This window comes from Myotis lucifugus, unplaced genomic scaffold (genome assembly GCF_000147115.1).
Source record: "Myotis lucifugus unplaced genomic scaffold, Myoluc2.0 scaffold_269, whole genome shotgun sequence".
Taxonomy (NCBI): domain Eukaryota; kingdom Metazoa; phylum Chordata; class Mammalia; order Chiroptera; family Vespertilionidae; genus Myotis; species Myotis lucifugus.
In genome coordinates this window covers 1288970-1310374 of record NW_005871317.1, presented here as the reverse complement: position 1 = coordinate 1310374, position 21405 = coordinate 1288970, and the positions used below count along the sequence as shown (strand labels likewise).

General features: G+C 40.6%; 1 protein-coding gene across 7 annotated transcripts in view; it reads right to left on the bottom strand.

Moving 5' to 3' along the window:
- Nucleotides 1-16091, bottom strand: part of PITPNB (phosphatidylinositol transfer protein beta) — a 60474-nt gene extending 44383 nt beyond the window's left edge. For 6 of the 7 annotated variants that reach the window (XM_006099299.3, XM_006099298.3, XM_023762940.1 and 3 more), the window contains exons 1-3: nucleotides 15998-16082; nucleotides 9746-9776; nucleotides 6487-6632 (exon numbers count right to left, since the gene is read on the bottom strand). In XM_006099299.3, the coding sequence (XP_006099361.1) occupies nucleotides 6487-6632; nucleotides 9746-9776; nucleotides 15998-16017 (197 nt within the window). In that variant the 5' untranslated portion in view covers nucleotides 16018-16082. Of the gene's footprint in view, nucleotides 1-6486; nucleotides 6633-9745; nucleotides 9777-11945; nucleotides 12056-15997 lie in introns of all 7 variants that reach the window. The other variant, XM_014464837.2, reaches the window with a different exon arrangement.
- Nucleotides 16092-21405: the final 5314 nt, after the last annotated feature.

The following is a 21405-nucleotide window of genomic DNA, read 5'->3' as shown; positions in this document are numbered from 1 at the left end:
AAAACACAAAAGCAGGTACATGATTTGGAGCTTCCACTATTGTGGCAAATCAAATCACCAGAAAAGAAAAGCGTAAGTACTACTATTACATATGGCAGCACAAGCTGGATTCCAAAGACATAAAGAGATGACCTGCGCCCTTACATCCTTAAAAGATAATAACGAAGGAGGGCTCATTCTTTGAGCACTTAATTTTTTCAAATCTTGGAAAGATTCAGCAGGCAAGGGGGTAAAACTTCAGAAAAATGAAGCTGGGAGAACTGAAAATAATATCACATTAAAAGTCAACCAATATCTAGCAGTTTAAACTATTTCTTCCTTTACTCAAAACCCCTTTAAATGTGGGAGAGGTCTAATCAGAGTGGAATATAATACACTAGAGGCCTGGTGCTCAAATTTGTGCACGGGTGGGGTCCACCTTGATCCAATCGGGCTGCCCAGGCCAGGGGGAGGGGATACGGGTGGTTGGCTGGCCAGCCACATCCCCTGGTCGAACTCCCGGTTGAGAGGACAATTTGCAGATTAGCCTTTTATTATATAGGATGTGGGTAATTTAAAAAAAATACCAGCCCTAACTGGTTTGGCTCAGTGGATAGAGCGTCAGCCTGTGGACTGAAGGGTCCCAGATTCGATTCCGGTCAAGGGCATGTACCTTGGTTGCGGGCACCTCCCCAGTGGGGGGTGTACAGGAGGCAGCTGATCGATGTTTCTCTCTCATCGATGTTTCTAACTCTCTATCCTTCTCCCTTCCTCTCTGTAAAAAGTCAATGAAATATATTTAAAAAATACAAGCTACAAGATCACTAATCTCTCTGAGAGTTTGACAAACAGATCTATCAATGGTTCATTTGGTCAACTTAGGAAAAGGCAGGGGGAAAATAGCTGTGTACTAGCTCAGACACATTTTAACACTCTCCTTTTTATTTCTAGGGTGCCCAATAGTCTGAAAACCTTGATATTCATCAAAAGTTCTAAAATTTGCTGGCCCAAACAGAAGAAAATTGGTAGTAGGCCATTAAAGGCCCCAACAGCCAAATATATAAGCTTAAGTATTTCTTCATTTTGCCCCTGAATTGCCTATTATCTTACTTCCAGGATGCTATTTCCACGATATGAATCCTAACAATTCATTTTGTTTTGACTTAGTTAGGCACAACCAAACCTTTGAGCCAATTGTTTCAAATTTACTGGCTTTTTACTTTTAACATAAGAACATTAACAAGCACAACCTTCCCTCAATGAATCTAAGTAATTGACTAAACGTGGGAAAAATGCATAAATGGAGTAAATAAAATTAAATTTCAATTCTATTTTACAGGAGAGAAATTTTCATTAATGGCAGCTTTAACATATTCCTAACAAGGCAGTTCAAGTGTGCCACTTATGCATATAACTGAGAGCATAGCATATACATTGTTTTTCCACCTCAGTATCACTTAGGAAGTCACTTTAGTAAAATGAAGGAAATTCTGTTTTGGAAGCTTAGAGTCTCAGAAAAGGAACGTACATGAAATGAATTAACAAAATGGAGTTAGGCCTTCAAAAAAACAAATTAGGAGGGACATTCTTCCTCTTGTTCATCCCAAACTAGTCACGAAATGTTCTCTCATAATAAATCAATACTGGTGAAAGTGCCGGCCTCAATGTAAACATCTAGATTCCACTGCTGAAAGTCCGCCATAGCATTATGCCCAAGAGCACAAAGGTTCTTTGCCAACACGCAGCCTCCCCACAGCGGAAGGTTATTTAAGAATATTTAACTTCGGGGTAAAATTCAACCAAAGTGCTTTATCAATTGTCTTGAGGAGATAATATTAAGATCTAATCTAAGCTCAATGGTTGTGAACCTGTCTGATCTAATCTAAGCTCAATGGTTGTGAACCTGTCTGCTTTGCAGAGAGGACTTTGTCACAGTGGCACTAGAAAACAAAGGGTTAATATGGCTTAAAAAGATACATAATAAATGACCATAATGTTCACTGAACTTCTCCTGATCTAGAAGCATTCCTTTTTTTTTAATCCCGTTCCTGAGATAAGTAACTTGGCTAATCATTTCTTTTTTGTTGTTGTTAATCCTCACCTGAGGATATTTTTTTCCAGTGATTTCCAAAGAGAGTAGAATGGGAGGGAGAGGGGATGAAGACAAACACCCATGTGAGAGACACATAGATTGGTTGCCTCCCACATTTGCCCCAAGCAGGGCTAGACTGTAGTGAACAAGGAACAGAGGGACAGAAGCTGAGGATGGTGAGGAGGCAGACAGATCACAGGGGCCCATCTTATAGGCCACAGGATTTGCATTTTATTCTCTATATGATGGGAAGCTAATGAAGGGTGTAAGAAGGGGAATGACACAACCTGATCTAAGTTTCAAGATCATTCTGGCTTTGTATGGAAAATTAAAAGGAGTGAATAAGAATAAAGTGTGGAAAAAATGAACTCAAAATGGATTAAAGATCTAAATGTAAGAGCTAAAACTATCAAATTGTTAGAAGAAACAGATAAATCTTTGTGATCTTGGAATGGGCAATGACACCAAAAGCATAAATAATAAAAGAAAAATATAGGTAAATTGGACTTCATCAAAATTATATACTTTTTAAGTTTTAAAGGACAACACTGTCAAGAAAATGGAACAACTCACACAATAAGCAAATAATTTTGCAAATCATATATCTGATAGGAAGCTTCATTGATGTTTCTATCTCTCCCTCTCCCTTCTCTCTGAAATCAATAATGATAATAATATTAATAATAATAATAAAAGTAATGAGTTCCATTTGTGGTTGAATTCGTAGGTGCAAAATCTGGGGAAATAGAGAGCCGACAGTATATTTATTGGAAAAAAACAACAACTACTACATATATGTTGACCCATGCAGTACAAACCCATGTTAAGGGTCACTGTGGACCATAAAGAGGAAAAAACGTATTTCAATAATATTTTTGATATTCTCGAAGAATAGGATCACTCCTGATTTGGAAAACTTTTACCTGTGCAGAATTAAGACTCAGAGCTACATATATACAAAGAAAAAAATTACGTGTTGATGGCTAATTCTCAACTCAAGAACAAATCACTATATTAGGCTATTTATTAATTTCTTACTTATCCTCATTCAGAGATGATCTCTCAATAGAAATCATTTAAAATTAATCTTTGCATGCTCAGGTGATTTAAACTTCCTTTTTTAAAAAAAAAAAACAACACCTATACTTGGTTGCTTTTATTTATTTTTAAAATATATTTTTATTGATTTTGGAGAGGAAGGGAAAGAGAGAAACATCGATGTGAGAGAGAAACATCAAAGGGTTGCCTCCCATATGCACCATGACCGGGGATCTAACCCACAACCTCAGCATATGCCCTGACCAGGAATTGAACCGGAGGCCTTTGGTGCACAGGATGATGCTCAACCAACTGCACCACACCGGCCAAGGCTAAGCTTCTCATTTTCAATGCGAACATAACTTTTACTTCCTGGCAAAGGGGTCTTTTTGCTTATAAAAATGAGCTCTTAATTTGAACCACATGAAATTTTAAAACAATTTTCAATAAAACCTCTGCTATTTTAACTTTTGGGGAACCAGGCCATTCTAGAGCGGGCAAAGCTTTACGAACTCTCCATATTGCAGGACTGACTGAAGATGGTGAAAGCATAATATTTATGAAAAATAAAAAAGGGCAAACCTCATTTTCCCCTAGAAGGGAGAGAAAACAATCAGCAAAAGGTCTGGTCAGAGTTCTGATGAGGTCTCAGGAGAACTGCAAGTTTTTCTCTGAAATACCGTCTCAAAAGTTGCAACACATTATCTTGCCTTGCTTCCAAATTTTTGCCCAATAAATTCTGTCCTCAATTCCCCATCCTCCACCATTACATGCTTATTAAATAAGTTAAGGAAACATATTCAAACTTTTATGGTCAGTGGGGTACAAGACATGGAAATACATGTCTAGGAAGCAAACGGAGTAGAGTGACAAAAAGTGATGGAGGTTAGGGAAGAATGTCATGAAGTGCCTCCACACAGGACAGATCGAAGCTGTGTTCAGAAAGCTGAGCAGGTTATGAGGGACCCAACATCATTAGAAAAACAGCCTAAGGCGCTGGACCAGATCAGTCTGGAAGACAATCAAAGACTAGCTTTCTTAGAGCTAAAGGTCTTTATTCTGGACAGCTATTACCACTGAGCATATGTGAAAATCTGGAATACCATGTTAAGTTTTTAACTTTTGTTTGAAAAGACTTGAGACTTTAAAGACGTAAGAAAATGGGTTATGGTGAAATCGTGGATTTGGAAGGATTTCGCTGTAAAGTCCTTTGCAGTTCACTTCAGGAAATGGAAAATATTCTAACCATCCCACAGGGCTCAGCAGCAGAGCCAAGTGATTAAGAGGGCAAGTTCTGGAGTCGCAATGCCTGCCTGGGTTCATGTCCAATCTCTACTACCAAACAGCAGTGACACAGGGTCCACTGAAACCTTTCTGGATCTTATTTTCCTCACTAGAAAAGGGTGCTATGGGAAATGAATGAGCTTCCACCTAGAGCACTTACCGTGGCCAGCACACTGCTAAGAACACATCAAGTACTAAATCCTATGCTTAGAATGACCATGAGCAACTCCTCACCAGTGAAAGTAACCAAAAGGTATGGAAAGAACCTCACTATCCCATAAACAGAATATAATCTAAGAGTGAAGGAAACCAGACATTTGAAATGTCCCTCGAGATGGTCACTAAACTTTGGATTTTTTAATACCTTGCCAAGATTGTTCCTCAATTTTCTGATTGAGATGAAGTATGTACATCTTACCAACAAGTGTTTTTGGTGTGAAAAGACATTCAACTTCACTAATAACGAAATGCACAGTTAAATAAGAGATTATTTTCTGGGTATCAAATAGGCCAAACTTAAAAAGATAGAAAAATATGGGAAAATGAACACTATTAAACTCTTGGAGGGCAACAGGAAGGCATACTGGCCAGGGAATCCAGAGGCCTTGATTACAGTGGGTAAAGGAGACCTCAACACTTCCACTATCTCAAATGTTAAATAAGGTGCTGGTGGCCTTGGTCAACTACCTTACCCATCCAAGTCTGCCAAGTCTGCAATTCTCTGTATCAGAGCACACTCTACACGTTACCCAATGGAATAAATACTGGAAAAGGGAACATATATTACTGGACACATATTTATTTAATTTCCTTAGGGAGAGCGCTCTAAAACTCCCTAGGAACTATGGGTATGCCTTCAGCATGTTCAACTTACACCCTTGCAGGTACTGAAGTCTATCTGACAGGGCTGCACTGCCAGCCCTGTGTCATGATTGCAGACTTTCCTATAGGACAGGGAAGGCCTCAGGACTTACTACTAAATGATTCTTTGCTCTTCCAAAATACAGTTTTCCTGTGCCTATCTGCCTTCTGTATGAAACTGATGACTTTGAGTGTAGACATCTGAATGCCCTTGCCCCATGAATGTTCCCTCCTCCCTGACTACAGCGACCATGGGTCCCTGTTTTGTCTTTATTAACGGATAAGTTAATATAGGTAAGAGAAAAGCAAAGATTCCCTCCTACTTTTAACAAACTAAGGAGATTACTGACAAAATCTACTCTTAAAAACCATTACTAGCCTTTTGCCCTTGAATAAATATTAGTATGGGTTTTTTATTTTAAAATATTTATGCCAAAGATAGAGACCAGACTCAGGAGATGTGCAAAAGAACTTCTACGAACCAGAGATAAAAAACAATGAACAAAGGATTCAAATAGTCAAGTCACAAAACAAATTCAAACTGTAAACGAATATGAAAAGACATTCAACTTCACTAATAACGAAATGCAGTTAAATAAGAGATTATTTTCTGGGTATCAAATCGGCCAAATTTAAAAAGATAGAAAAATATGGGAAAATGAACACTATTAAACTCTTGGCGGGCAATCGGGCAATAATAAAACTTAAAATGAGCATGTCCTTTCAGCAATCCTACTTTTATAGTTATTTGTAATGGACAAAAACTGGAAAACGCCCAAAAAACAACCCAGTCAACTTATCATTTAGAGAATGGATAAGTAAACTATGCTATGTCCATACTAAGAAATTTTACTCAGTTTTAAAAAGAATGAAATGGACATTAAACAATAACATGGAAGGATGTTCATGATATATAACTGCATAAAAAATAAAGCAAACTGCAGAACCATATGTATAGTATAATCCCATTTGTTGTAGAAAACATACAAGTGATATGTCAGTTTTGTTGTTAGGTAGTTACATGCTTAATAAGTGAGTCGAGTAGTTGATGCCTAGTTATTTAATACTAGAGGCCTGATGCACGAAATTCTAGCAAGGGGCTCAGTCTTCACAGCTGTGATGGCTGCCTCAGCTTCGTCCGGAAGGTTGTCCGGCTGTCCAGTCTAATTAGCATATTATGCTTTTATTATCATAGATAATGATTAAGTATCAAATGTGAATAGGCAGCTTACCTCTTTAAGTGATAAATTTTGTGTGTATACTGTCCCTTCTCTCCATCCTTCTCATAAGGTTCATTCTTTAAGACTTCAATTCCTTCTCCACCACCAGTCTCATTCTTACTAGCTTCTGCAACCGAGTAAAGCTGCCCAACCTGATACTGAAATTTCAAAGAGTAAAGGAATCTCAGTAAGTCAGTAGTAACTGTGGAAACTTCCTGTACTAAAATCTTACTATCGATGATATAGAAGAGCAAATCCAAACCATTTAGCACATATGTTCTACAAGAAAACGTGACTCAAATTAGAAATGAATGTTTAGGAAGACGAACACCAGATGCTCATACAACTTCAAGAAACTGTAATATTTTACAAGATTTCCATTATTCAAAAAAACTGCTAGTTACAAACACTCTGGTGCTTTAATATGTACTTTGATATCCACTTATCAAAAAAACACCTGGCTGGTGTGGCTCTATGATGGAGCATCGACCTATGAACCAGCAGGTCATGGTTCAATTCTCAGTCAGTGCACACGCCCAGGTTGCGGGGTTGATCCCCAGTAAGGGGCATGCAGGAGGCAGCTCATCAATAATTCTTTCTCATCATTGATGTTTCTATCTCCCTCTCCCTTCCTCTCTGAAATCAATAAATATATATATTTTTAAAAAGGAACTCTTTCTTCCTCTAAATAAAAGTTTTCTTAAAAAAACCAAACATCTTGACACTTAGTTCGCTTTTGAATAATAAATATACATTTTCATATCTATTATAGCTCAGTAATCTTACAAAATTTAGATGAAGGAATGGCAGGTACAGAACTGTCATTTTGTCAATTAAGAAAACTGAGGAACCAGAATACCATTCTCAATAATAAAGGGGAGGGATATAAAGTATAATAAAAGCCTGAAAAGACAAAAAAATTGCTGCTATTTCATTCTAGAGTAAACCAGAATTCTCAGTGGTCTGCTCCAATACCTGTGAGTGGGCAGTATTCTATGCCAATCTGGAGTCACTAACCATTCCAATAAATGATAAAAAGCAAAGTTCTTGTGTTCTAATTTGGTCCTAAGGACTCAACCATGGCACTATCTCCAATCTCTTTTCAAATCTGGCGAAATTTCTTCCTCCCAATGAAGACAGCCTGAAAAAAATGTGGTGTTGTTTTTTTTCTTTTATATAAGCATGTTTTCAAAGAAAAGCTACCTGTAAAAACTAATCATTCAAAACCAACATTTTATTTGAGGGCCAAAAAATAGGGCTAGCTGTTAGCTCTGTAAATATTCCTATCTAAAAAGCCCATAGGGCCCTGGCTGGTATGGCTCAGTTGGTTGAACATCGTCACTTACACCAAAAGGTCGCTGGTTCGATCCCTGGTCAGTGCACATACCCAAGTTGTGGGTTTGATCCTCAGTCCAGGTGTGTCTCAGAAGCAACTGAACACTCTCTCTCTCTCTCTCTCTCTCTCTTCCTTACCCTCTCACTAAAACCAATAAAACATTAAAAAATAAAAATAAATAAATAAAAAGCCCATAGGAATATGATGATATCTTGCATGTTAATTCTCATTCTCTCTCCCTTCTCTCGTCTACCTCCCTCCTTCTATCCCAGTCTCTCTATTTGTCCATGTCTGTCTCTCTCCAGGAAGCTAGAACCAAGCACATTTTTAAAAATGAATCAAGTAAGTTTTTGTAGGGATTTTAGACTGCAGAAAGGGTTGTATTTCTTCTTTTGTTTTTCATGATACATCATCAGTGTTAGTCCAGTAATGCTACAGTCAATCCTTAAGTCCTTTAAAATGTATGTTTCATATTTCAAAAATAGGATTAAGATGTCTCTAAGTCAAAAGGTAAATTTGATCTTGGCCACGAACAAAGCAACAAAAATTTACACAGAAACAACAACAGTATCCCAAAAAATATTAATGGACTAATGTTGTGTGGCATTCTACTAGGCTTTCATTGTCATTTTAAAGACCAACAAAAAAAGACAGGAGATGTATTTATTAAGTGCGAGTACAACAAAGAGCTGAGATTGTTTTCGGTGACAATACCAAGAAAGATTTCAACATCCAAGTTGATCCAACATCCAAAACCAAAAGAAAAAAAAGAAACAAAAACAAATGTCAATTTCCGCATTCAAGTTCAAACAATGAACTATACAAGTAAAGAATAGGAGTGCCTGGCTTGTTTTGAGTGTTTTAATACAGTGAAACCTCAGGCACTACAGAGCTATATACAGCTGTGTTCAAGTTTACATTAAACAGAGCCAGTTAGCTATTGGTTTTTAGTTCCTTCATTTTATTTTTTTTCTTTCTGTCTTCTGTCACCTGTCACTTCTATGGTTATCAGTTTGTTTTGTCCCACTTCCAATTCACTGCTTCTAATTCACTGTCAGCTCCAAGAAACCCAGATAACTGAGCAAGGGCAGACTGTGCGCAAGTTACAGAAGGACCCAGAGGGCTTTCTGTGTTTTGCTACCCATATCTTGATTTCTCTGAAGTCTTTTCTGCTGTTACTATCCTCATTCTTGGCTATATTACAGATAAATAAAACTACAAAACATGCAACTTCTGAACAGGTGATGTATTTCTGTATCATGTACAGATCAAGAGAGACAATAATCTCTCCCAGTATGTGCTGGTCAGAACATGTCTGGAATACCATTTTCAGTTGAAAGCAGTAACTGCTACCATGCAGTAGTGAGACCAGCTGGTGAGGAAGTCTAGGGGTCATGTTGTATCAGGCCAGATGGACATGCTGGAAATGTTTAACCTTATAACCTCGAGAAGATGGAACAAAAGGGATTGGGGGAGGACAGAAGATCTGAGGGGTTACCCTATGCAAGACAGAACAGGCCTATTTCTTATTGCTCATGCGGAAGGAACTTAAACAACAGCCAAGTATTATGGGAAAGCAGATTTTGGTTTAAAATAAAGGCAAATGTTTTTAAAAATCCAACAGTAAAGTAGGCTTCTTTTCTAAGCAGCAAGTGACTTAACCTTAAAGTGCTTAAGTTGAGCAAAAACCTCCTTTCTCTGGGATATTGTAGACAGAATTTCTGCAGTCGACAGCAGGTTAAACTACATTCTTTGGTCCCTTCCAAAACAAAGCAACGTAACAGAAATTCATTTACAATTATCTGTGTAACAACCTGTTTTTTGTCACAAAAACTAAAATGTAAAGGTAAATAAATACAACAAAAATATAACTTTAGATTAACATATCAAAATGTACTATATCAATAAAATAATACAGAAGCAAGCATGACTTACCTCCTGAACAGAACAGGGCAAAACCACACGGCTAAAAAGACAAAAGGCAAAAGAATATATGTTAAACATAAAATAGTTGGCTTTAAAACAATTCTGTACCCTTAAAAGACCTTCTACTGTAAATCCAGTGATAGCATGGTACAAGGATATCAATTATGGAAGAGTGTCTTTGCAATGCCTACATCTCTAAATAAGTGTTGTTTTTTGTTAATCCTCACCTGAGGATATATTTTTTCCATTGACTTTTAGAGAGATTAGAAGGCGGGGAGGGAGGAAGAAAAAGAAACATAGATGTGAGAGACACATGGACTGGTTGCCTCCTGCATGTGCCCAACCAGGGCTGGGAATTGAACCTGCAACCCAGGTACATGCCCTTGACCGGGAATGGAACCCCAGACCCTTTAGAGAGAAGGCGGGTGTTCTAACCATTGAGCACACCTAAATAAGTGTGTGTTTTTTAACTGGGGAAATAAAACTACCATTCCGGGTTGTCAGCAATCACTGCATTTCCCATCTAAATTATACCAAGACCCCCAAAAAGCCATTGCAGAGATTCCTGTGAAGAGTAAAGAACAAGAGAAAATTCATCACTGAAAATTGCAGGGTACAGAATGTATTATTTGTACACTGTCTGGTCAGGTTGCTCTCATGAAATTTTTAGTATGGTTTCATTCTCTATTTATATACTGTGCATTTTTTTTATACTTCTTACAAATATATGTCTTGAATTTCATGAATGAATGCTTCCCAAAACTGATCCCTACTACCCAATTACTTCTCAATTTTATTAAGAGAAAAACAAGTAAACGGTCCTTTAGACTTAAAAAGAAAAAACTTTATGGAAAATATAGGGTGTCCCAAAATTCACGCAAGATTTGAATTTTGCGTGAGTATTAACAACAACAACAACAAAAAATAAAAGCCTAATTTTACTTGGTTTATTGAATCAGATTCTAATATCTGTTGCCCTTTGATTTCAATCCCTTCAATTTGATAAACATTACCAAATACCAATTATGGCCCAGGAGCAGGGACAATGAAGACCAATGAAGACCATGGCTTTGCATATGTGCCAGCAAAGCCGTGGAGGCCATTTACCCGATGTGCTATTCCATACATAACCCTATACTGTATACTTTATGAATCAATAAAAAATTTACAATTTTTAATTATAAACCTGTGTTTTCTATCAAAATTACTTCTTGTGTGAATTTTAGGACACCCTATACTTTGAGTCTTATAAACATAACAACCCCTTCCAGGGTAGATTCAATGTAAGGTTGTTATGTGTTTGATTTTTGTCCAATAGAGTTTGTTACTGGACATGCAAAAGGATCAATATAGAGGCTACGGCTTCCAAAAAAGAATACCATGGTGAACTATATTAGAATATTGCATTTTAACTCTAGATTTTTATAATGAAGTACCTTTACGTAGTTCCACCATAAACTCTGAAAACCATCCTGAATATCTCAGATGTCCGAAAGAGCAACTTTTTTTTGGCCTGGTCCTTCTCTGACTTTCCCTCCAAACCATTAAACCAGCACCACAATGATTTAAAATCTTATTTTAACTCTTTCTATTATAAGGAGAGAGAAAAATCTCAAGGAACTCAGCTTGGTTTTCTTTTCATAGAAAATTCCCAATAGTTTTCCTCATTCCAACTTCTTTTTAGCTGCACTTTCCACCTACTTCTCTCTCCCTATTCTCCTCAAACATCTATGCTTGAATACTCACATCACCTTAATCGTCAACCTGTACAAAACATGTCTTCTGCAATTCCCTCCTCCTTGACTACTGGAGGTCACTGATCCCTCTGTCTTTTTGATAATGGTCATCTAAAGACAATGAACAGTCTCAAAGTCACAAAGGTTACTAATTTCTATTCTCATCAAGAATTCATTTGGTATACAGTCCTCCCATACTTGTCATTTCAGCTGTATCTTCAGGATACACACTAATTTGCTCACTGCCTCAGTAACAGAAAATACACTGGGGCAGAGGGAGTGCAATGGTCAGGGGAAGACTAGGTTATAGGCTGGGAGTGTATTTTGAAAGATATAGGAGGAAACAGACAAGATATAGGTTGGGAGAATATTATCAGAGCCTGCAATATAATGGTAAGAAATCTATTACATTGATTAGGCAACAAGGAATGCTGGGAGGTTGTTCAAAAAGGTGAGACATAACTACAGCTAACCTGAAGAAGTCATCGGTAGGTGGTTAAAATGTTGAGAAGCAGGAGTGTGGGGAGAGCCATCTTTTGGGAGGCTGGCAAGGCCTTACAAAAGCCTGAACCAAGATGATGGGCTGCAGAGGAAATGGAAGGAAGGAATACAAAGGAAAGAGTTAAAGACTTCCCAGAAGTTTCACAAAGCCAAACAATCTCTGAGTGATTTTAGCAGGAAGATCCATATTTTTATATAAAAACCCTTCTAGGAAAACTCATTTCAGGAAAGGAAAGTGACTAAGATATCCTGAATGAATGATGAGTCAGGTAAACGTCTTCAAGATTTACTTACTAAAAAGTAAAAGAGAGAAGGGACAGGTCTTGATTTTTGATTACCAGTCTAAAAGCAGTATAGATATCCCCCCCATTTTGAAAGTCCGCCAATTCACTTTTAGGAAAGACCTATGTTAGAACCTATTTTTGCTAACTGAAAGAAACACACAGAGGATTTTCGCTATCACAGATAAAGGAGAAAATAGTACTGAATTCAGCATTTGTTTTGCAGAACTGGTCCAGAGGCAGCATGCAACGGGGGGGGGGGGGGGGGGGACACATCAAGAGTGACCCCACCAAGCTCCTACCCAGGGCACCACACTCAGGATTTCAGCATCAAGCTGCGACAGCTTTGAAATGTGTCTGTGAGCATCAGTGCTTTATCTCGATTTATTTGGTGCATCAGTTAGCAAGATGTATCCTAAGGTATCAGAAAAGCCTGAGAGATCGTACAGGTATTACACTTAGTGTAAAACTGGATGCAACTAAGCATATTTCATATGATTCTGTAGGTGTTTAGGGGACAATGGGAATGATCAGAATTTTTTCAGATACCGCTGACCCTTGAACAACACGGGTTTGAATTGTGCAGGTCCACTGATATGCAGATTTTTTCCAATAAACACCTGACCTGTTTCAATCCATGGTTGCGAGCCTGAAGATGCAGAGGACCCATTGTATGCATTGATCTATGCCATTTTATATAGGGGACCGAACATCAGTGGATTTTGGGGGATCCTGGAGCCAATCCTCTGTGAGTACCAAGGGACAACTAAGTTTTGGGGAAGTCAAAAGTTATACACATTTTTACCTGGGGGGTGGGGGGCCCCTAAGCCTGTGCATTGTTCCAAGAGTCAACTGTATTAATTAATGGTAACTACTACTTTCTTTTATGCCATTTCAGCTCACAAAGGTTTCATAGGAATGCTCTACTTTCAGATAGTGGGGGAATCTGAACAGGCATACCTCGTTTTATTATGCTTCATAGATAATGCCTTTTTTTCTTTCTTTCTTTTTTTTTTTTTTTTACAAATTGAAGGTTTGTGGAGATCTTGTGTTGAGCAAGTCTACTGGCACCATTTTTCCAATAGGCTGAGATGATGGTTAGTAATTTGTACCAATATTTTTAATTAAGATATGTACTTTTTTTAGACATAATGCTATTGCACACTTACCAGACTGCCGTAATACATAACTTTTATATACACTGGGAAACCAAAAAATTCGTGATTAGCTTCACTAGGATATTCACTTTTTTTGCACTGGTGTGGAACCAAACCCACAATATCTCTGAGGTATGTCTGTATTTGAAAATTTGTAAACTTCTCTAAAAATTTTCATGACAATAATTTCCCAAATGGAACTAGCAACTACTTCTTTAAAACCAAGACTTTATTCTAATGGCAAATTCATCTATTGCTTAAGTAACAACTTGAAGTGAGCTCCCCACCCTGAAAAGTTATTTCTAACCTTTTAATTCATGTCAAAAATAGATGGCATTTTTAAGGACAACAAACATTTGCCAAAGCATTTTACAATTGACCAACATCTTCATATAGGAATGACCTATTCATTGCTCGTAACCAAAAACAATTTTAGAAAGCTGACTTGCAAATAGTAAGAGTAATTTTTTTCATTCAACAACACTGAGTACTTACACTAGATGCTAGACTAGATGCTGTGTTGATGCTGGGAATACCTAAAAAATAAGAAACAGTCTCTACCTTCAAAAAGTCTAGGAGGAAATACATCCCAGGCGAGACATCTGTGAGGAGTGAATATCAAGAAATGGTAATTTATAAATCTTTAGGAAATATTATACTTGGGGCACATTTTGACATTTGTTACCTCAGTGCATTCAAAATTTTATAATGAAAGTAATGGTTCACAGAAAGCATAGTGTATAAGTTCCCAATGGGAACTGTTTTTCCTAAGTGAGCTTGACACTCCTCACAGAACTGTCAACAGAATCTACTAAGCACTTAGTTCACATTTTAGGAGGGAGGGAATAACTCTAATAAAAGAAATATGATTAGTCCTGTGATCTTAAATCAGTTCTGAAACTTACTTGGCTTGAGCCAAGTCAATTTCCTTCTGCCTCGTTTCCTCAATTTGTCTTAATATCTGCCACCAACCTACATGACAAAGATGTCAGAGTAGTAAATGAGATAACACCTGCATGACACACTGTATAAAGAACTTGGAAGAAAACTTTTACGTAAATCCAAAGTCCAACACTATAAGTAAGCTTTAACTGAATTGTGTCTTTTCTCAGGATCCCTGTCGCTGACCAAAGGGATAATTTTTCATTCATTTATTTAACAAATATTTACTGAGCATGCACTACATGCCCGGGGGACTAGTTAAGACCTGGCGATATGGGAACGAGCAGGACAAATTCATGGAGCTCACATGTGGTAAGAGAATACATATAGCAAAACAGAAAAGAAAAATAATAATTGTGATGCATGGTAGATGGTGAGATAAATGCTCTGGGAGAACAATAAAGCAGGGAAAACATACCAAAAGGTGGGGCTTACAATGAGGTCTTCCGAGAGGGATTCCCTAAGAAGGTGATCAGTATTTAAGACCTGAAGGAAGCGGGGCAGTTAGTGAGATGCAGAAAGAGATCTTCAAACTAGGGATGGGCAGGGGAAGGTCAGTAAAAAAAAAAAAAAAAAAAAATCAGCTCAGAAAAGACAATAGTATAAGACCCCCTTCTAAGGCGTGGTACAGGCGTGGGCTTTGATTCTCAGCGAGATAGGGAATCTTTTCAGGGTTTTAAGCAGAGAAGCGAAATGAGTCGCTTCCTTTTTAAAACAAGTCTGAGAACTAACACTAAAATAAGAATAAGGCGTCCTGGAGATGGTTAAATTCAACCCAAAGTTTTATTTAAAAAAAAAAAGTAGAATGAAAGGAGCATTTGAAAACCCGAAAGGGCCGTAACTCGAAATCCCTAGTTGCCCAAGGGGTGATGACGAAACGAACCGGCCGTGACCGCCGAACAATCACTGCCAACCACATTTCCTGGGATATTCGGTCCTGGCGGGTGGGAAACGCCTAACTTTTCAACAAAATCACTTCGCCGGTCTAACGCACCTGGAAACCCGTCCATTTGACAGACCACGTGTTAACGCCTCACTTCAACCCGGGGAGGTGGGTGGAGCCTAGAATGTCACCCCACCTCAAAGACAAGGGAACCGAGACTGATGGCTTTCGCTGTCAAGTCAATGCTGTCAAGTCCACCGAGCTTTCCCGGCTCCCGCATGAACTTCGGGGCGCCTAGGTCCCCCGCCTCGAGTTCCGACACCAGGGCTGCCCTCACCCGACAAGCCGATCTCCCGCCGGTTACAGGCAGGCTCCACCCAAGACGACAAATCACAGTCAAACCCATCCCGCCTCTCCCACCCGCGGGCCTGGGGGTGGGGGACTGGTGAGAAGACGGGTCCCAGCGGAAACTCCCGGCCGCGCCTTCCCGAGCCACGCGATCCGATCGGGACACAGCCGCCTCTACCCCGGGAGAGAGGGCAGCATTGTTGCCGCAGTAACGCCCGGAGGAGGACCCTGGGGGAAGCGCCGTGGAGGGGCCTCGAGTGGGCCGGGGGCGCGGGCCGGGGGGAAGGGGAGCGCGAAGGGAGCGGCCAGCCCCCGCCTCGCTCCTTCTCGGGAGTATTCCACCACTTCTCAATCAATGAACCTCCCACCACGACTCCCCCCGGAGCCGCGATCCCGCCCCCGGACCCACTCACAATTCCTTAATCAGCACCATCTTCCTGGAACCACCAGACAGCTGCTGCCGCTACCACCTCCACCGCCGCCGCTACCGCCGCTCACCACGCCTGCGCGGCCCCGCCCCCTGACCACTGAGCCTGCGCGGCCACGCCCTTCCGCCCAGAGCCGTCGCGTCAGCGCGGGAGACGGGCTAGCTCCGCCCCAGTGCCGCGCCCCACCCCGGGCGCACGAGGCCTCCACTGCGGCTGCGCGGGCGGCGGGAGGGCGTGCGGCTTCTACTGCGGCTGCGCAAACTCCGCGCCCGGCCGCTCGTCTCCTCCCTCAGGCTCCTCCTTCCCAGTCGAGTTCCCTCGGGGCGGCTGCTTTCCGGTGAGTGTACCAGTTGTTGGTTCCCTGGAAGCCGTTTTCTGGTGACGAGTACGAAACTCCCTCACCTTTTGTGAGAGGGGAGTCCGCCTTTGTGACAAGACATTTCACTTTCGAAGTAAACGTGAAGGACTTCTGACGGGTTCGGGAGGCCGCCGCCGCCGCGGTCCGCTCCCCTCAGAGGCCCCGCCAGGTTCCGCGGGACGAGGTTCACCTGGCTCAGGGCTCGCGGGCGTGTTTGGGAGCCTCGTGAGTGCCGCCGCCTGACCCCTACTCACCGAACAGCTGGGGCTCCGCGCGCTCCCCGACGCCCGGATTCACCCCTGCCCTCGAACCCCGAAGCCCGCAGCTGCTGTGACTCCACAGGAGGTGCTTCCGACCAAGTCCCCCCCGTGGGGGAGAGAGGTGCTCGGCCTTAGGACCCGTCAGGGAAAGGGACCTGTTGTGGGAAGACGTTAGTGCAGTCACAGTGACTGCACCCCCCTAACCCCCCCTCCCACACACACACCCAGGCTCCAGCATGCAACGCCCAAAGGCGGACCTTAGGGTGAGGTGTACCCCGGGGGTCACTCTCTCACTCTAGCAGTGGTTCGCAACCTTCTGGCCCTTTAAATACAGTTCCTCATGTTGTGACCCCCAACCATGAAATTATTTTCGTGGCTACTTCACTGTAATGTTGCTACTGTTATGAATCATCATGTAAATATCTGATCTGCATGATGGACTTAGGCGACCCCTGTGAAAGGGTCGTTCCACCGCCAAAGGGGTCGCGACCCACAGGTTGAGAACCGCTGTTAGAGGAATGGGGTGAAAAACACACGCAAAAAACTAGAGGAATGGGGGAAGGCAGCGCAATCAAGGGAAGGACGCTCAGGAGGCCGCTTTGGAGCTTAATGTGATACTAACTAGCCCAGCCTGTGGAGACAGGCTCCCTTCAGAGGAAAGGAAACCCAGAGGCTGAAATAAATAAGCCCCGAGTATTTGAGGAGCAGATGGAGGTCAGGTGTGGCCGGGACATCCGAAGTGAGAGGGGGAGATAAGCCGGGACCAAGCGGATCGCCAGGCCAGAGTCAAACACTTTGAATTGTCTTCCAAGAACCAGGGGAAGCCGTTGAAAGATGATTGAAAGAATAAAAACGTCATTAGGACACTGCTACATAAACCTACAGGTTATATCTGATAACCGGGGCACACCTATGGAATTAGGGCTGCCTCCAAAAAAAAAAAAAAATTAATAGTAGTGAAATATTTACCAAAAAGCTGGAAACTTCTCCCCAGGCAGCCCCTGGATTCAGGGAGTTTCTGGGATGTGTGGAGCGCTGTGCCGGTGACTGGCAAGGTTTCAAGGAAACGCGCCCGTGCTTCCAGGGAGCTTAGAAACCCGGAGTAGCTTCGACTGATGGGGCACCTGTTACATGCCAGGTGCTGTGCTAGGTAATGAAGGTATCCTTTCACCCTTAGGACATCATTATGAGAGAGGTACTTTAGCGGGCTTTACAAAGGGGCGATGGAGGGGGTTCACAAAGCCGAGTTCAGTGACTGGTGCAAAAATCACTCAGCTAGCTTGTTCATAGAACCGGGTTTCAACTCCAGGTTTTTAAAACTCCCGTGTCTTGGTCTTTCCACTACCCTGACTTTTTTCTAGATAAAAATAAAAAGTCGAGGCATGCGGACAATCTTTATATCATACAGATTTGTGCACCCGTGGGGGCCCTCAGTGTGGCCTGCAGGGATGGGGCAAAACTGGCCCTGTGCAGGGCGTCAGGCCTTTCTCGCTCAGTCGTGCCCCCCCCCCCCCCAACGCCCAACCCCAGACCCCAGCAGCAAGCTAACCTACCAGTCGGAGTATCTGCCCCCCTCGTGGTCATCGCACGTAATAGCAACTGGTAGATCGGTCCAGTGACCCGTCAGACACTTAGCATATTAAGCTTTTATTATATAGGAGGATAATTGATCTCAGTTATGGGAAGAAGAGTGTTATGGTCAAAATTCAGAAGATACTTAGAGATAAGAATAAATTAACTGCAGATTTGAATACTATACCCCTGCATATATTAGAGTTAGGAGATGTTATTTAAGGTCCAAGGAGGTAATATTAATTACCAAACTTACAAGTAGTCATTTTATGTTATAGTTCCCCCCTAAATGTTATGCAGGCTGAAAATATAACTTGCTTTAAAAACATGGATAAGTTTGTAGTTGACATGCTTTATCAAAGATTAAGAAAAATTAGGACCCTGCAGAACATTTCTGTAACTTTCTAAGTCTTCCCACGAGTGTTCACTAATTACATTTTCTGCACAGCAGTTTCTGCTCATAGTACTCGAATGAAGAGATCGTGTGCTGGGTATAGCATAACAGTATGGACATTGTCTCCTTTTCCCATCTAAGGATTTATATTAAAACAGTTGAGTCTTGCCAGGTACTCAGTTGGAGTGTCCTTCCGTACACCAGAAGGTTGCGGGTTTGATCCCCAGTTGAGGCTCGCATGGAGGGGCAAATGATCAGTGTTTTTTTTTTCTTTCAATGTTTTTCTCTCACATCGATGTTTCTCTAAGGATTAAAAAAAACACACTCAATTGAAAACTACAAGGATGAATTGAGAAAGTAACCAGTTTATACTTGTGAGGAATAAAAGATATGAAGTATGTAAAGCACCCATCATACAAATTATCGGGGAGGTGTTCAGTGAATGGCAATCATGTAAAAGCATACAGCTTTCAGAGAGCAGAACAGTAAGATATAATTAAGTTTTGTCCATCCCTCTGCCTTCATTCCTAGAGGTAACTACTACCATTAATCATTTTTCATCTTCATACATGAATAAGAATGCATATATGTGTACATGCATTCATATCTGTATCCGTATATGACTATAATAACTTACCCTTTCACCTGCAGTGATACATATAAATTGTAGTTCTTCTGTATTGTCACTAACATTTGGTATTGTCAGAATAATTTGATATTTGTATATGTTGCAAAATGATCACCACAATAAGTCTAGTTAATATTCATCACCATAGTTCCAATTTGTGTCTAATGAGAACTTTTAAGATCTAATCTCTTAGGAAACGTGAAATATGCAATACTGTATTAGTAACTATAGTCACCATACTGTACGTTGCATTCCTATGACATATTTACTTTATAATTGGGTGTTTGTACCTCTTGATCCTTCTACCAATTTCCCCCCTCCCAAAACCACCCCCAACTCCAGCAACCACCAGTCTGTTCTCTGTGTATGAGCTTGGGGTTTGTGGGTTGGTTGGTTTTAGATTCCACATATGAGATTATTTGGTATTTGTCTTTCTTTGTCTGACTTATTTTACTTAGCATATCGCCCTCCAGGTTCATTCATGTTGTTGCAAATGGCAAGATTTCCTTTTTTATGACTGAATAATATCGCATTGTGTGCATATACCATATTTTCTTTATCCGTTCATCCATCAGTGGACACTTCCATGTCTTGGCTATTGTAAATAAAGTTGCAGTGAACAGGGGAAAGGGGAGGGGGGTGCATATATCTTTTTTAGTGTTTTTGTTTTCTTTAGATAAATACCCAGAAGTGGAATTGCTGGATCATATGATAGGTTTCTATGTTTAATTTTTTGAGGAACCTCCATACTGTCTTCCACAGTGGCTATTTCAATTTACAATCCCACCAACAGTAGACAAGGGTTCCCTTTTCTTCACATCCTTGCCAACACTTGCTATTTCTTGTCTTTTTGGTGATAGCAAGTCTAACAGGTGTGAGGTGATAGCTCATTGTGGTTTGGATTTGCATTTCCCTAATGATTAGGGATGCTGAGCACCTTTCCATGTACCTGTTGGTCATCTGTATGCATCTTTGGGAATATGTCTGTTCAGATCCTCTGCCCATTTTTTAATCAGGTTGTTTCCCTTTTTTTCTACTGAGTTGTATGAGTTCTTTATATATTTTGGGAATTAACCCTCTACCAGATATGACTTGCAAATATTTTCTCCATTCAGTAGGTTGCTTTATGATAGTTTTCTGTGCAGAAGCCTTTTAGTTTGATATAGTCCTACTTGTTTGTTCTTGCTTTTGGTGTCAAACAAAAAAAATCATTGCCAAGATCAGTGTAAGAGCTTATCTATATTTTTCTATATTATTTATCCACCTGTATTTTCTGTATTTATTATTTATCCATTTTATAATCGAGTTATTTTTTTAAAATATATTTTATTGATTTTTTACAGAGAGGAAGTGAGAGGGATAGAGAGTTAGAAACATTGATCAGCTGCCTCCTGCACACCTCCTACTGGGGATGTGCCCACAGCCAAGGTACATGTCCTTGACCGGAATTGAACCTGGGACCTTTCAGTCCCCAGGCCGATGCTCTATCCACTGAACCAAACCAGTTAGGGCTATAATTGGGTTATTTTTGTCTTGATTGATTTGTAAGATTTTAAAGTATATTCTGGATATGAGTTTATTGATACACATAATTTTTGTATTGTTTACTTAATGGTATTGTTGTTAATCCTCACCCAAGGATATTTTTCCCATTGATTTTTCTAGATAGAGTAGAAATAGAAGGAGGGGAAGGTATGAGGGAGGGAGGGAGGAAAAAAGGGAGGGAAGGAGGAGGGGAGGGAGGGAAGGAAGATAGATGATAGATAGATAGATAGATAGATAGATAGATAGATAGATAGATAGATACTGGGAGAGATTGAGATTTGTTGCCTCCCCAACACACCCCAACTTGGGGCCTGGGAGGAACCTGCAACCCAAGCACGGTATGGGCCCTTGACCAGAAATCGAACCCTTGGTGCTTGGGCCATCGCCCTAACCACTGTGCAACAATGGTGCTTTTTAAAGAACAAAACATTTTGATGAAATTCAGTATGTCAGTTTTTTTAAACCTTATGCTTTTTATGTCCTAGCTATGAAATCTTTTTTTTTACTCCAAAATTGCAAAGATTTTTCTCCTACATTTTCTTCTTAGAACAGTGGTTCTCAACCTTGGCTGCACCTTAGAATCACCTGGGAATCTTTTTAAAATCCTGATCCCAGGTGATTCTAATGTGCAGCCAA